The 15,181-nt window shown below is 40.2% G+C and overlaps 1 protein-coding gene across 1 annotated transcript in view; it reads right to left on the bottom strand.

The window, feature by feature from the left end:
* LOC309551116 (putative cation-transporting ATPase 13A5) overlaps positions 1-15,181 on the bottom strand; it is a 203,245-nt gene that overhangs the window by 79,929 nt on the left and 108,135 nt on the right. The window contains exons 17-19 of the mRNA XM_082251562.1: positions 8,841-8,958; positions 1,594-1,718; positions 532-695 (exon numbers count right to left, since the gene is read on the bottom strand). Of these exons, the coding sequence (XP_082107688.1) occupies positions 532-695; positions 1,594-1,718; positions 8,841-8,958 (407 nt within the window). The remainder of the gene's footprint in view (positions 1-531; positions 696-1,593; positions 1,719-8,840; positions 8,959-15,181) is intronic.

The following is a 15,181-nucleotide window of genomic DNA, read 5'->3' as shown; positions in this document are numbered from 1 at the left end:
AATATCTACCACCAAATTGGGGGGGGGGGGGACCCTATCACTTGACTTTCTAAATTGCCAAGTCAGGTGGTAAGATATGAAAGCTATCATACTATTTAAACTACTAGCAGTCACATGAAATAAAACTATTGGATAGATACGGTACATGCCTCTATACCAGAATTTCCATTCAAAGATCGTAACGAGAGGAAATGTTTTTAGTTCTATTCAAACAACCTTAGGTGCAAGAATTAAAATGAATGCACTTGTTCTTTCTGATAGTTGGCATAGTTGGGATACATACTGGAGAAAACATTGGTTATAAAGTTTTTTAGATCTACAGTATTTACTACTAGAGGTCTAGCTGATTTTTATGAGGTGGTAAAGAAGGCTTTGGGTAGGTTCTCCCCTTCTAATTTTATAAGTGAAGATTGCACAAGCTCAAATTGCCTAGCAATGCCTTTAGTGCATGCGGGACTGCCAGTGCTTCTAGACTTGTTTGTTTTAAATCAAAATAATTATTTTCGCTTAATGTCTGTATATGTCACTTACATTCTGTATATGCGATTCGTCTCTGTTCTTTTCTACTGGCTGACAAGTGAATGATGCTGAAGAACCACCTTTAGGCTCACAAGCGTCCAATATGAGTAAACTGGAAGCGTCAGGTATCATGCCAGAGTTTAGTCCCACTGTGCATGCTGTCTGAAGGTTATCACCTTGTAACATACAAAGACATTGTTAGTATGATAATGATAATAATATTATTAATAATAACAATTACTGAAATAAAATGTTGCAAAAAAAAAACACAATGTAATATTTCTCTTTAATTGCATTGTTTAACATTATAATGTTCTCTAAACAGAAAACATAGAAAACAGAAAACATAGTTGATTTTGAAAGAAAGAAAACAGAAGACAATAGTGAGTGAGCAGGTTCACTTAGCCCCCGTTCACACCGTTGTGACTTGTTGTTATGCGATTTTACAGGTTCAAATCACATGACAAGTCGCACCCTATTGTTGGCGATGGAACTGTTCAAATTGGTGCAACTCTGACTTTGCGGTGGTTCCTGCACTAGTTTTTGTGATTTCAGGTGCAACTTGCATGGACATCTGTGCATGTATTCGCACAGATGTCAATCAAGTCACACCTGAAGTCGCACTGACCTGCGGCTTGGAAACTGTGCAACTTCAAGTGAAGTCACACGATTTCAAAGTTAGATTCAGTGTAAACGGGGGCTTAACGCCATTTGCACAAACTGCATATGCTTTTTAAATGCTTTGTTCCCTCACTGTTCTGTTTGGCCACTGAAACCAGAGAGGAAGACTTGTATTAGTTTCATGTTGTAATTTGGCTCTGCCCTGCCTTAATGTGACAGCCCTGGGTGCATTAGCAGCCAATCACCATGCACCAGCACTGTGATTTGCAAGGAAGGGAAATCACCTTGATTATACAGTCTAAAAAAATCCTTACAGCTTACCTTGTCTAGCAGTCAATTGTGAGTCATTGTGATAAATCATGTTATACAGACATAGCTACACAAAGGTACTGTAAAAAACATACAAAAGTACTGTAAAAAACATACCATTTTATTACTGAGATGTAGTCCTACCTGTCACCATGATTGTTCTTATGTTTGCAGTTTTTAGTTCGTGGAGAACTGGTTTTGTTTCTGACTTAAGCCTGTTCTCCATTATCAAGAATCCGAGAAATAAAAGATCATGTTCCACCTCTTCCCTGGAAATATATTAATGTACATAGGCCAAAACAGACAGAAGTTATTTTCCAAAAAATCTGTATTCCCTCATAAATGAATAGAGGTCATCATCTAACATTACTATATACCCCATACCATAGTGTATGTATTACTGTGGAATAAAAGCTACATTTACTGTACATTATCCAAACATCAGATACTTAGTGGATGGTCTGTTTATAAGCAGATCTGGAAATCTTGTCAGTCTTGTAGATATGAAAACTAGGGATGATCGAACTTTTGAAAAGTTCGGTTCGACCAGAACACCCGAACTTCACGAAAGTTCGGTTCGGATTTCAGAACCCCATTGAAATCAATGGGACCCGAACTTCTGTAATCAAAAAACACCATTTTTAAGCCCTAAAACCCAATAAATGCCCCTAAAAAGTGCCTAGGGTTCTGGGTCATGCCCCAGGGACTATTAATCACACAAAAAAAAGTTCTTAAAAATTGTCATTTTTGATAAAAAAGCCAATTATTGAAAAATTAAAAAAAAAAAAAAAAGAGATTTTTTTGATTTTTACTTTGGATTTAGTATCTGGGGGGTCTAAAAGGTGTGCATGTGAAGTTTCAGCTCTGTAGCATGTCCAGAACCATGAAAAAAAAAAAAGATAATTTTTCAGTAGAACAGGGATGTGGTTCGGGAGCCTCCTTTAACTTTAACACCTATATGATCTTTTTTTCTGGTTCTGGACATGCTACAGAGCTGAAACTTCACAGGTACACCTTTTAGACCCCCCAGACACAAAATCACACAAAAAAAGTTCTTAAAAATTGTCATTTTTGATAAAAAAGCCAATTATTGAAAAATTAAAAAAAAAAAAAAAAAAAAGAGATTTTTTGATTTTTACTTTGGATTTAGTATCTGGGGGGTCTAAAAGGTGTGCATGTGAAGTTTCAGGTCTGTAGCATGTCCAGAACCCCCCAAAAATTAGCATTTTCTTATAATTTTTATTAGAACAGGAATACGGCTTCTCTACGGCGCTTTTTCTTGCATTTATCGGGCATTTTTGGAGGCAGGCATGACTTTTTTTGGATTTAGTGTCTGGGGGGTCTAAAAAGTGTACCTGTGAAGTTTCAGCTCTGTAGCATGTCCAGAACCAGAAAAAAAGATAATTTTTCAGTAGAGCAGGGATGGTGGGACCCCTCTTTTACACTTATATGATCTTTTTTTGGGGTTCTGGACATGCTACAGAGCTGAAACTTCACAGGTACACCTTTTAGACCCCCCAGACACAAAATCACACAAAAAAAGTTCTTAAAAATTGTCATTTTTGATAAAAAAAGCCAATTATTGAAAAATTAAAAAAAAAAAAAAAAGAGATTTTTTGATTTTTACTTTGGATTTAGTATCTGGGGGGTCTAAAAGGTGTGCATGTGAAGTTTCAGGTCTGTAGCATGTCCAGAACCAGAAAAAAAGATCGTTTGTATTAGAAAACTTTAAGCACAGGAATATGGCTTCTCTGCTGTAACACCTTGCCGGTTTAATAGCAGGCATTTTTTTGGGTTCTTTGCAGTCAGGAAAAACATCTGAACTTGTGTATAGTAGTACTGTGCACAAGTTCTGATGTTTTGCCTGCCTCCAAAATTCCCCAAAAAATGCCAGCAAAAACACACCTGGGCATTTTTTTTTTTGACGCTAGCGTTTTTTTTTGGCATTTTTTGGGGTTCTTTTGAGGCAGGCAAAATATCTGAACATGTGTATAGGGGGGATATATAGACATATATGTCTGAATATATACCCCTAGACATATATAGGTGTGATAGTAGCAGAAATAAATGCTTGCGCTAATGAAATCATTTACAGTAATATATTTCTGCTACTATCACACCTATATATGTCTCGGGGTATATATTCAGACATATATGCCTATATATACACCCTATACACATGTTCAGATGTTTTGCCTGCCTCAAAAGAACCCCAAAAAATGCCAAAAAAAACGCTAGCGTCAAAAAAAAAATGCCCAGGTGTGTTTTTGCTGGCATTTTTTGGGGATTTTGGAGGCAGGCAAAACATCAGAACTTGTGCACAGTACCACTATACACAAGTTCAGATGTTTTTCCTGACTGCAAAGAACCCAAAAAAATGCCTGCTATTAAACCGGCAAGGTGTTACAGCAGAGAAGCCATATTCCTGTGCTTAAAGTTTTCTAATACAAACGATCTTTTTTTTTCTGGTTCTGGACATGCTACAGACCTGAAACTTCACATGCACACCTTTTAGACCCCCCAGATACTAAATCCAAAGTAAAAATCAAAAAATCTCTTTTTTTTTTTTTTTTTTTTTTTTTTTTTTTTTTTTTAATTTTTCAATAATTGGCTTTTTTATCAAAAATGACAATTTTTAAGAACTTTTTTTGTGTGATTTTGTGTCTGGGGGGTCTAAAAGGTGTACCTGTGAAGTTTCAGCTCTGTAGCATGTCCAGAACCCCAAAAAAAGATCATATAAGTGTAAAAGAGGGGTCCCACCATCCCTGCTCTACTGAAAAATTATCTTTTTTTCTGGTTCTGGACATGCTACAGAGCTGAAACTTCACAGGTACACTTTTTAGACCCCCCAGACACTAAATCCAAAAAAAGTCATGCCTGCCTCCAAAAATGCCCGATAAATGCAAGAAAAAGCGCCGTAGAGAAGCCGTATTCCTGTTCTAATAAAAATTATAAGAAAATGCTAATTTTTGGGGGGTTCTGGACATGCTACAGAGCTGAAACTTCACATGTACACTTTTTAGACCCCCCAGATACTAAATCCAAAGTAAAAATCAAAAAATCTCTTTTTTTTTTTTTTTTTAATTTTTCAATAATTGGCTTTTTTATCAAAAATGACAATTTTTAAGAACTTTTTTTTGTGTGATTTTGTGTCTGGGGGGTCTAAAAGGTGTACCTGTGAAGTTTCAGCTCTGTAGCATGTCCAGAACCATAAAAAAAAAGATCGTTTGTATTAGAAAACTTTAAGCACAGGAATATGGCTTCTCTGCTGTAACACCTTGCCGGTTTAATAGCAGGCATTTTTTTGGGTTCTTTGCAGTCAGGAAAAACATCTGAACTTGTGTATAGTGGTACTGTGCACAAGTTCTGATGTTTTGCCTGCCTCCAAAACCCCCCAAAAAATGCCAGCAAAAACACACCTGGGCATTTTTTTTTTGACGCTAGCGTTTTTTTTGGCATTTTTTGGGGTTCTTTTGAGGCAGGCAAAACATCTGAACTTGTGTATAGTGGTACTGTGCACAAGTTCTGATGTTTTGCCTGCCTCCAAAACCCCCCAAAAAATGCCAGCAAAAACACACCTGGGCATTTTTTTTTTTGACACTAGCGTTTTTTTGGCATTTTTTGGGGTTCTTTTGAGGCAGGCAAAACATCTGAACATGTGTATAGGGGGTATATATAGGCATATATGTCTGAATATATACCCCTAGACATATATAGGTGTGATAGTAGCAGAAATATATTACTGTAAATGATTTCATTAGCGCAAGCATTTATTTCTGCTACTATCACACCTATATATGTCTAGGGGTATATATTCAGACATATATGTCTATATATACCCCCTATACACATATTCAGATGTCATGTCTGACATCAAACATGTCCTCAAAAAAGCACTGGCAGTGGCAGCCCCTGCAGCATTAAAAAATGCTTGCTGGTGAGAAGCCACATTCCTGTCCCGAAGCAGAGAAATGATCATTTCTCTATAGCGGTCACCCTGCTATGGAAGGGTTTTGTCACCCTGCCATAGCAGTCACTGTCAGTTAACCCTACACTACACTACGGTCCCCTGACACTTAACACTTTCCCTACAGAAACTAAATTTTTGAAGCTAACTTAAGTGTAAAGGAGCACTCTAACTACACTAGATATCCCTTTCCTCACACTAAAAATAGCTAAATGACACTTTTAAAGTAAAATTAACAGAACTGCTTCCACTCTCTTCCATGTCCAGTATAACAATGCTGGGAATATGGCGGGGGCGATCTTATATACTGGGGGGCGTATTCACTAATGATTGGTCTAGGGACCCCCTAGTCACTCCAATCACATTCCTAGCATTCTTCTGCCCCCTCAATTGGCTTTTGCTAATGGTTCTGGTCCAATCACGGGCTTTTAAAGCCCATTTCCTGAAGCATTGCATTTTGGGCGGTTCTGGTTGCCGAATTCCGAACTTTTTGGGCAAAAAGTTCTAAATTCGGCCGAACCTCGAACACCCAATGTTCGGGCCGAACCGATGGTGGACCCGAACCGTTCGATCATCCCTAATGAAAACTTGATTCTGTTAACTGCAATTTTCAGATTCTCCTGAATATATTAATTCCTGTTATGCCTTATTATTAAATATGAGATGGTCTGTTACACAGCTTTTAATTGATTGATTGATTTATAATAAACAATTTGGCAGCCTGAGCTTCTGCAATTAGCACATGAGGGTGTAATGCAGGTCAATTTACAGGAGTGTAGCTGATACAAGGACACTTTATTTGGACTTTGGTTGCCTATAATAAATAAGTGACCTTCCAAAAATATGCTACTTAGGCTGTTTACTTGATCTGTTTTTTTTTTTTTAATCCAGTCCACCATTATCTATAATAATAAAATGCAAGTGTCCCTGCGTCCAGTTTCCCTGTGTCCGTGGAATTGCGCTACTGCGCATGTGCACCACGGACAGCCGTTAGGACTGGGGGCGGGCACCATGTCAGGGGCCCCAGAAGTAAGTCACACTGACCTGTGTAGGATGGGGAGCTCCTCGGTGTCGGAGGCCGGGTCCCGGGTGTTGGGGGTCACCCCAAAAATGGTGCTCTTCAGGGAAGTTCCTCTCAGCAGGCGGCTCCGGACCAGATCCATATTCCCCGGAGAGTCTACACTCACCCGCATGCTGGAGTCAGCCAGGAGCACACCGTCATGGGTCAGGAGAAGATGCAGGCGCCGGGGGATCTTGATAGAGCCGCTAGAGGCCATGACCGGCCACACACACAATCCGCACACCGACCGACCGACCGAACTCACTGACAGCTCAGAGTCCAGGCAAAGAGCAGCAAGACTACAACTACGGAGAGCGGCCGGAGACAAATCATCTCCGCCTGAGGAAACCACCGCCATCTACTGGCAAACTGTGAGTATTACAACTGGGAATTCACCTCACAGGGCTGAGGACAGAAATCACCTCATCATATATTGTGATATCCTACATACACCCCAGTATTATCACCTCATCATATACTATACACCCCAGTATCATCAGGATATCTGATGAGGTGATGATACTGGGGTGTATAGTATATAATGAGGTGATTATATTGGGGTGTATAGTATATGATGAGGTGATAATACTGGGGTGTATGTAGGATATCACAATATATATGATGAGGTGATTTCTGTCCTCAGCCCTGTGAGGTGAATTTCCAGTTCTAATACTCACAGTTGGCCAGTAGATGGCGGTGGTTTCCTCAGGCGGAGATGATTTGTCTCCGGCCGCTCTCCGTAGTTGTAGTCTTGCTGCTCTTTTCCCGGACTCGGAGCTGTCAGTGAGTTTGGTCGGTCAGTGTGCGGATTGTGGGTGTGGCCTGTCATGGCCTCTAGCGGCTCTATCCAGATCCCCTGGCGCCTGCCTCTTCTCCTGACCCATGACGGGGTGCTCCTGCCTGGCTCCAGCATGCGGGTGAGTGTAGACTCTCCGGGGAATATGGATCTGGTCCGGAGCCACCTGCTCAGAGGAACTTCCCTGAAGAGCACCATTATCCGGATGACCCCCAACACCGGGGATCCGGCCTCTGACACCGAGGAGCTCCCCATCCTACACAGGTTACTGTGACTTACTTCTGGGGCCCCTGACATGGTGCCCGCCCCCAGTCCCAACGGCTGTCCGTCGGGCACATGCGCAGTAGCGCAATCCTACGGACACAGGGACGGACACAGAGACACTTGCATTTTATTAATATAGAAAATCCTACATACACCCCAGTCGGGCGGCCGGCCAGAACTCTTGAAGCGGCGGGTGAGCGCGGGCACGCGCTCGCATGCGAGAGCCGCTCGGTCAGCTCTGCGCGTGTCTCTGTTGCTAGGGCAACAGGGACGCTATGTGCAGAGCTGGCAACGGCTACGTCATGCGGCTCTCGCGTTGTTAGAAAAAAAATGAGATAAGCGAGAGCCGCTCAGTCAGCCATATGTTCTAGCGTGCGTTAATTTAACGGGCTTAATGTCTAGTTAATAATAAAAAGAAATATAACACAAAATCAAGCATGTCCCTTTCCCTTCTTTCAGACATAGCAGCTTAGCAGACAATGTATATAGGGTAATATCCATATAGTCAGCACATATGTTTTCACTGCTTTATTATTACCATGCTGTATGTTCATGAGAATTAGATTGCTTTTACAAGAGGATATGTTTGTACCCCCCTCTCAAAATCAAAATAGAGTACATGCCCAAGTTTTCAAAAAGAAAACATAAAAGTAAATCATAGTTTTTGCCATGTCTTTTCGATCACTTGCCCAATCCATTTTTTAATATTCGAAAACTGACATATCTGCTTCTATAGAGATCCATGATCTGGAAGATTCCCACACTCTGATTTGTTAATTATGAAAAATACTATAAGAGCCCCAATAGTTTAGCCAACTTACTACAGAAGGAAGACAAGCTGTTCTTCCCTACCAGGCTGCTATACTGTGAAAGGGGTACATTATGCTTTTTTAGCTTCTCTTCATGAACAACTGGCTAAATGCTAATGGAAGTATCAGATAACATCAATATGGATGCATGTTTGCTCACACTCTTGCTTTAGGGGTAGCAGCTGGTATGACCTATGTTCCAGTTCATGAATCTGATGAGGCCAGTCATGATTCACGATTATTTAAAACAATTTTAGGGAGCAAAATAGTTCTGTTAGACAATTTTTTAGAAATATTAAAAATGATGTACCAGTGTTATTTCAATCCATGCAAACAGGTTTGCTTATCACTATCTCTAACATCATGCAAGGGGCACAGAATCTAGTAATTAGTATATTGCTATGAAGTTTTTCCAACTATGGTCAAAAGGTGACAATTAACATTTCTAGCAATATGACAAAGCACTTAATATGTATTAACATTAACAGTACCTACCTATTTAACATCTCTACTTTAGCCTCTTCATTTATATCTAAGTTTTTATATGCCATCCCAATGACACGGAAACCTTGCATTGTATACTGGTTGAGTACATATGAGAAATTCATTGGCACTGTTTGAAAATATAAAAGCAGCCACAGTTGAAACACCAATGCAAAAGTAGATTTTTTATTTAAAGAAATTTTACCTAAAAAAACATTTTGGCTAAACATCTCCCACTATCAGAAAAGAAAGCCAAGGCTTTGGCACATAGGAGTATCCTGTTCTATAAGTTTGTATTGTCCCAGCGAACCATAAAATTATGTTTTTTTTTTTTTATTCAGTAAAAAAAATATTTTTATATTCACTGTAAACCCTTTTTGTGAAGTCCATTGAGGGACATACAAAGTCTTTTACATTTGAGACATCCAAAAGTAGTACAACACAGCAAACGCACACCCACAGGCCCAAGAAAAACAATAGAGAACTGTGGACTGTCTGCAACTCAAAGAACTGCCTGAAGGACCCTACACCTTGTATCAGCTAAGGCCTCAACATCCACTTGGTAGAACTTAAAGAATGAGTAAACAGAAGAACAGATGGTAGCCTTACAAATCTAAAAAAACAAAAAACAAAACCAGAAGCATTAACAGATCTGGTAGACAGTAGACTGTGAAAGGTGATCCAAGTAGAAATGGTAAAATAGGAAGCTGAAGCACACTTCCAGTTTCATGCAGGATGACAAAAGAGAATTGGCCTTTTTGAAAGAAACAATATCTGAGAGCTAGATTCTCACAGCCCAAAACACATCTAGACAGTGCAGGGAAATTTCCTTTGGGTGAAATGAAGCCGGAGAGGGGGAAGGAAGAGCAATGTCCTCATTTAAGTGAAAGGCAGAAACCAGGCAGTAAGAGTGGAAAAAGGAATGTGTAAGGAACATCGAACCAGCCATCGGGTTAATGCGCTTGTTCATAATCGTGCACATGTTTATGGCACAGAAGCCTACTTGGACATGTGACTTTGCACACACACATTTGTGCAAGCATGCAGGCACGTCCACCACAGATACTGACACCAAGTGGGCCATTTAAAACTGAGCTCTGCATAGGATCATTACTGAATGATCTTTAAGTCTGGGTTCCTGCAATTGCTTATCCTAAACCTTATGTTTGACATTGTTATTGACACGGCTTCTTCTGACCTGCTACTGGATTATCCTTGTTTGCCTATGTTTGCCTTTCATCTCTGTTATCAAACTCAGCCTGGATTTCTGACTCTGTACCTCTGACTCTGTACCTAGTTGTTTGCACATTGCAAACCTTAACTTGTTCCTGACCTTGATTTTGCCTACAATTTGGTGCTTTCCCACTCAGCGCTTACAGAACTTAGCTTGTGACTTGATTCCGCTCACAAATGAACTTGTTTTCTGGGTGCCTTACTCAATATATTTTTGGTTGTCTGATACCACCACTCCCAAGTTCCAGTCTTCAGTTTCAGCTACCTGGCACTTGTGCCTTTCCATCACCCTTATAGACCCTGTCTCAGCTTCAAAGATTGCTTAAATGGGAATTGTGCAAGGGACCACCCTCTTCATCTTTGGTTAAGGTATGGGACAGAATGTCTTTGATGGGTTCAAATAGTAAATCCTGAAGTGCAGAAAGACCCACAAAGGAACAAACAGAGGAGCTACATAAGAGACTCCCTGTAAAAGTGTCTTAATCACAGAATCCCTGAAACAAAACAGAAAAGGCTAAAAACTAACCACTGAGAGTATTGAGAGCCAGACGCTGAACCACAGAAGAGAGGATTCGTTCTACAGATAAACTCCTAAGGTGAAAACTTTGTGACTTACACCAAATGAAGTATGCTTCTACATTTGATGATAGACGTTGCATGATGTATACTTCTTAACCTTGGCATTACAAGAATGATAGATTCAGAAATGCCTTTGTCTCCAAAAGCCAGCAACCTTAAAGCAGAATGGTATAGAATTCCTTGATAAAGAAGATATTGACTATCTTGCAGAGTTTACTAATTATCCACAAGGAATCTTACTAGGAGGACATGCCACATCTACCAGGGTCAATCCAGAGCAATGAGCATCTCTGTAATGTCCTCCATTTTGATCATGAAAAGCAAATGAGGAAGAAGTTTAAAGGGATGAAATGCATAGATTAGGGTGTACAGATCCCATAGAGCCACCAGAGCATCCAATTCTTCTACTACAGGATCTTTGTATCTGGCTATAAACCTGTCCTGTGTGTTGTTGAACCTGGAGGCCAGGAGGTCCCCATTTGGTGTTCCCCACTTGTGTAGGAACTGCTTTCTATCCTAGGAGCTACCAGCTAGGGAAGTCTGCCTGCCAGTTGTCTATACCTGGAATAAACATGGTGGAGGCTGGAGCATAAAGTTCTGCCTAGGACAGGATTTGTTGTATACCATTTGTCACAGCAAGACTTATGGCTCCTCCATCAAAGCTAATTAAAGCCACCAGCAGGATGATCCAATGCTGAAGAGACAGCTGAAAACCCAAAGGTCCAGAATGTTGATCGGAGGTGAGATTCATGTGATAACAAGTCCCCTGGACTGAAACCAAAAGTTCCCTGCACGTTGGCATTCATTGTAAAGATCTTTAGAAAATGGGAAGGAAGGAGTTCCCCAGCGACAGTGCCAGATTACTGAGCTACCAAGCTAAGGAAATCCTGATCCTTGGTGCCAAACAAATTAGTCTGTTCAGAGACTGGACTGAATTGTCCCATAACATAAAATTGTGTTGTACAGGTCTGGAGTAAACCCGGGCAAACAAGACTGCTGCAAAGGAGGCTACAATCAAGCCCAAGACTGTCATGCAAAAGAACAGAGTCAGATCACTCTTGGACTAGAGAGTTTGAATTTGAGATTGAACAGTCTAAAACTTCTCTTGTGAAAAACACTCTGGCCAGTGCTGTGTTCAGAACTAGACAAGAATACTCCAATGATGAGTTGGTGATGAGTTGGTCGATCCTGGAGCAGGAGCAGAGAAACAAAAACCTAGTTTCTTTACCAAATAAGGGAGAAGACTTTCAGTCTTTGCCTTAGGCTTTTTCCACTGAGGACAATGCTAATTGCCACCATTAGCAATAAGTGTAGATCCAAAGAAATGTTGTCCCTAAAAGGCCATGTGGAGCAGACACTTCTTAAATACGGGTTCAACAGTCCAGCGCTTCAACCAAAGTGTCCCCTGTATATGTACAGACAGGAGAGCCATGAGGGAGATGGGATGGGAAGCCTTAACAAGCCCATAAACACAGATTTAGCACACTCCATACAGCAACAGACCATGAAAGCAACAGATGCTAATTTGACCTGATGGATAGTTCCATCATGGCAGCAACCTAATAAAAATATTAAGAGCACACCATATTTAAAAATGAAACAGGACTTTTTTTCCCCCATAAACAGTGGCATTTTGAAGCCGATAGGGGCCTCTTCCTTAGGCAATAGTGACTGTCCCTGGTCATCAGTGGCCTTAAAACATTGCTGTTTATGGCAGAGAAATAAACGTCCTGTTTTCATTTTCGAATATGGTGTACTGGTGATTTAGCATTTTTTGGCCTCCAACCAGCCACAAATGTAACTTAACCCTCCCTTTTCTTCCGCCCTTCTTACCTGTACAGTTTGGTTGTGCAAAAAAAGCACAAATGCCTGGTGATCCAGTAGTATGTTCTTTAGAGATTCACCAGTTTGCTGCAGCACACCTAGTCCCTTGCCTCCATTTTCATTTGACATCACCAGGGGATGTTGGCTGTCTCTTACAAATTGTGCAGCTGCTCCACAATAAAGCCGAGCCATGGCTGCAAAACCATGAAAAGACAGACAGACTCCCCTGATGATGGGGCATGGTGCATGTACTGTAGAATACCCAACAGCTTCCTGACATCCATGACCTGGGTATCCCAGCAAGCTGCAGGCACTGTACAAACGATTTTGGTGTAGGTCAGTATTTTCCCTTATTAAAAAATTATATACAGTGTGTATATATATATATATCCATCCAATTCCGAGTGGGCAGGAGAAGATTAACATAAATATTGATGGGCAGGGTAAAGTTCTGCTTTAAATCTACCATTATTTGCTCCAAACTTTCAACCTCAGCAATGCGAAGATCTCTTATAAGGGACTTTGATCAGAAAGCTAAGGTTTGGAAAAGTAAGGTCATAACTAGGGTTGAGCGAACCCGGACTGTATTGTTCGGGATCGTACCGGACTTTTGGGTATTTGGGACCCGGACACTGTCCATTGTTCGGCAATGTTATTTGATGTTTTGGCGTGGTTTTAATGGCACGGTTTCAACAGGTGCAAGGCAGCCAATCAGCAAACATTTAACTAGTGTGCCCTTAGAAGCCATCACAGCCATGCCTACTAATGGCATGGCTGTGATTGGCCAGTGCAGCATGTGACCCAGAGTCTATATAAGCTAGAGTCACATAGCGTCGCACGTCACTCTGCTCAAACTGTACTAGGGAGAGGTTCCTGATGCTGCAGAGGGAGAGATAGGGAGATTATTGTAGGGTCAGGCTGGAGATTGCTTTGAGGGAAAGAATAGGAAGAATCTTCTTTAATCAGATAGCGATCTACATTGACTGTATTGTGTGGGGGTGCAGTGCACAATCTTTATGCCCTAACCTGAGCCCAGTAAGGAGGAGAAAGGAGAAAAAAAACTTTTATCAGTCTGTTAGGTGGGTGGCGTGCGGTGCTGCACATTTAATGTGAGCTCAGTGCATATGTGTCTGCTTAATCTGCATTTAAAAAAGAAAAAAACTTTTTTCCTTCATATTTTACTTTGACATACAGTTTTTAGGCAGACTGCCTTTCTAACCTTCTCTTCAAAAAGCACAAATGTAAGGGGAAAATAATTATTTTTCAGTATTTAGGGAAAAAAAATATTTTTCAGTTTTTCATTCAAATGTTTTTTTTTTTTATTCAATAGCGGACTAGAACAACAACAGTATCCAACCTGTTAGGTGTGCGGTGTGTAGCGGCCATTTCATGCAAGCTGAGTGCATATGTGTCTGCTTAATCTGCATTTAAAAAAGAAAAAACTTTTTTCCTTCATATTTTACTGTGACTTACAGCATTTAGACACTGCATTTCAAATCTGCTATTCAATTAAGGGGACAATTATTTTTCAGATTTTCATTCATACGTTACAGTGTGATACACCCATTGCATACTGTTGTTGTATTCCGCTTTGCAATAAAAACCCATTTAGGAGAAAATAAATAAATTGCAGCCTAGTCTGCATACGGTACAGTGAGATACACCCATTGCATACTGTTGTATTCCGCTTTGCAATAAAAACCCATTTAGGGGAAAAAAAGGTTAATTGCGGCCTAGTCTGCATATGGTACAGTCAGATACACCCATTGCATACTGTTGTATTCCGCTTTGCAATAAAAACCCATTTAGGGGATAAAAAGTTAATTGCGGCCTAGTCTGTATATGTTACAGTGAGATACACCCATTGCAAACTGTTGTATTCTGCTTAGCAATAAAAACCCATTTAGGGGGGAAAAAAATGTAATTGCAGCCTAGTCTGCATATGGTACAGTGAGATACACCAATTGCATACTGTTGTATTCCGCTTTGCAATAAAAATCCATTTAGGGGATAAAAAGTTAATTGCGGCCTAGTCTGCATATGTTACTGTGAGATACACCCATTGTATACTGTTGTTCTATTCCACTATTCAATATACACCAATTTAGGGAAAAAAATATTAAATTGCAGCCTAGTCTGTATCTGTATGTGTGAGATACACCCTTTTAAATACTGTTTTTCTATTCTGCTATTCAATAAACACCCATGTAGGGAAAAAATATTAAATTGTGGCCTAGTCTGTATCTGTACGTGTGAGAAACACCCCTTGTATACTGTTGTTCTATTCCGCTATTCAATAAACACCAATTTAGGGAAAAAATATTAAATTGCGGCCTAGTCTGCATATGTACGTGTGAGATACACCCTTTTAGATACTGTTGTTCTATTCGCCTATTCAATAAACACCCATGTAGGGAAAAAATATTAAATTGCGGCCTAGTCTGTATCTGTACGTGTGAGATACACCCGTTGTATACTGTTGTTCTATTCCGCTATTCAATAAACACCCATTTAGGGAAAAAATGTTAAATTGCGGCCTAGTCTGTATCTGTACGTGTGAGATACACCCTTTTAGATACTGTTATTCTATTCTGCTATTCAATAAACACCCATGTAGGGGAAAGAAAGTTATTAAATTATGGCTTAGTCTGTATCTGTATGTGTGAGATACACCCTTTGTATACTGTTCTATTCCGCTATTCAATAAACACCCATAT

The sequence above is a fragment of the Pelophylax lessonae genome (genome assembly GCF_965119305.1).
Source record: "Pelophylax lessonae genome assembly, chromosome: 3".
NCBI lineage: Eukaryota > Metazoa > Chordata > Amphibia > Anura > Ranidae > Pelophylax > Pelophylax lessonae.
Note: the sequence above shows the minus strand (reverse complement) of the source record. Positions and strands in the feature narration are given on the sequence as shown.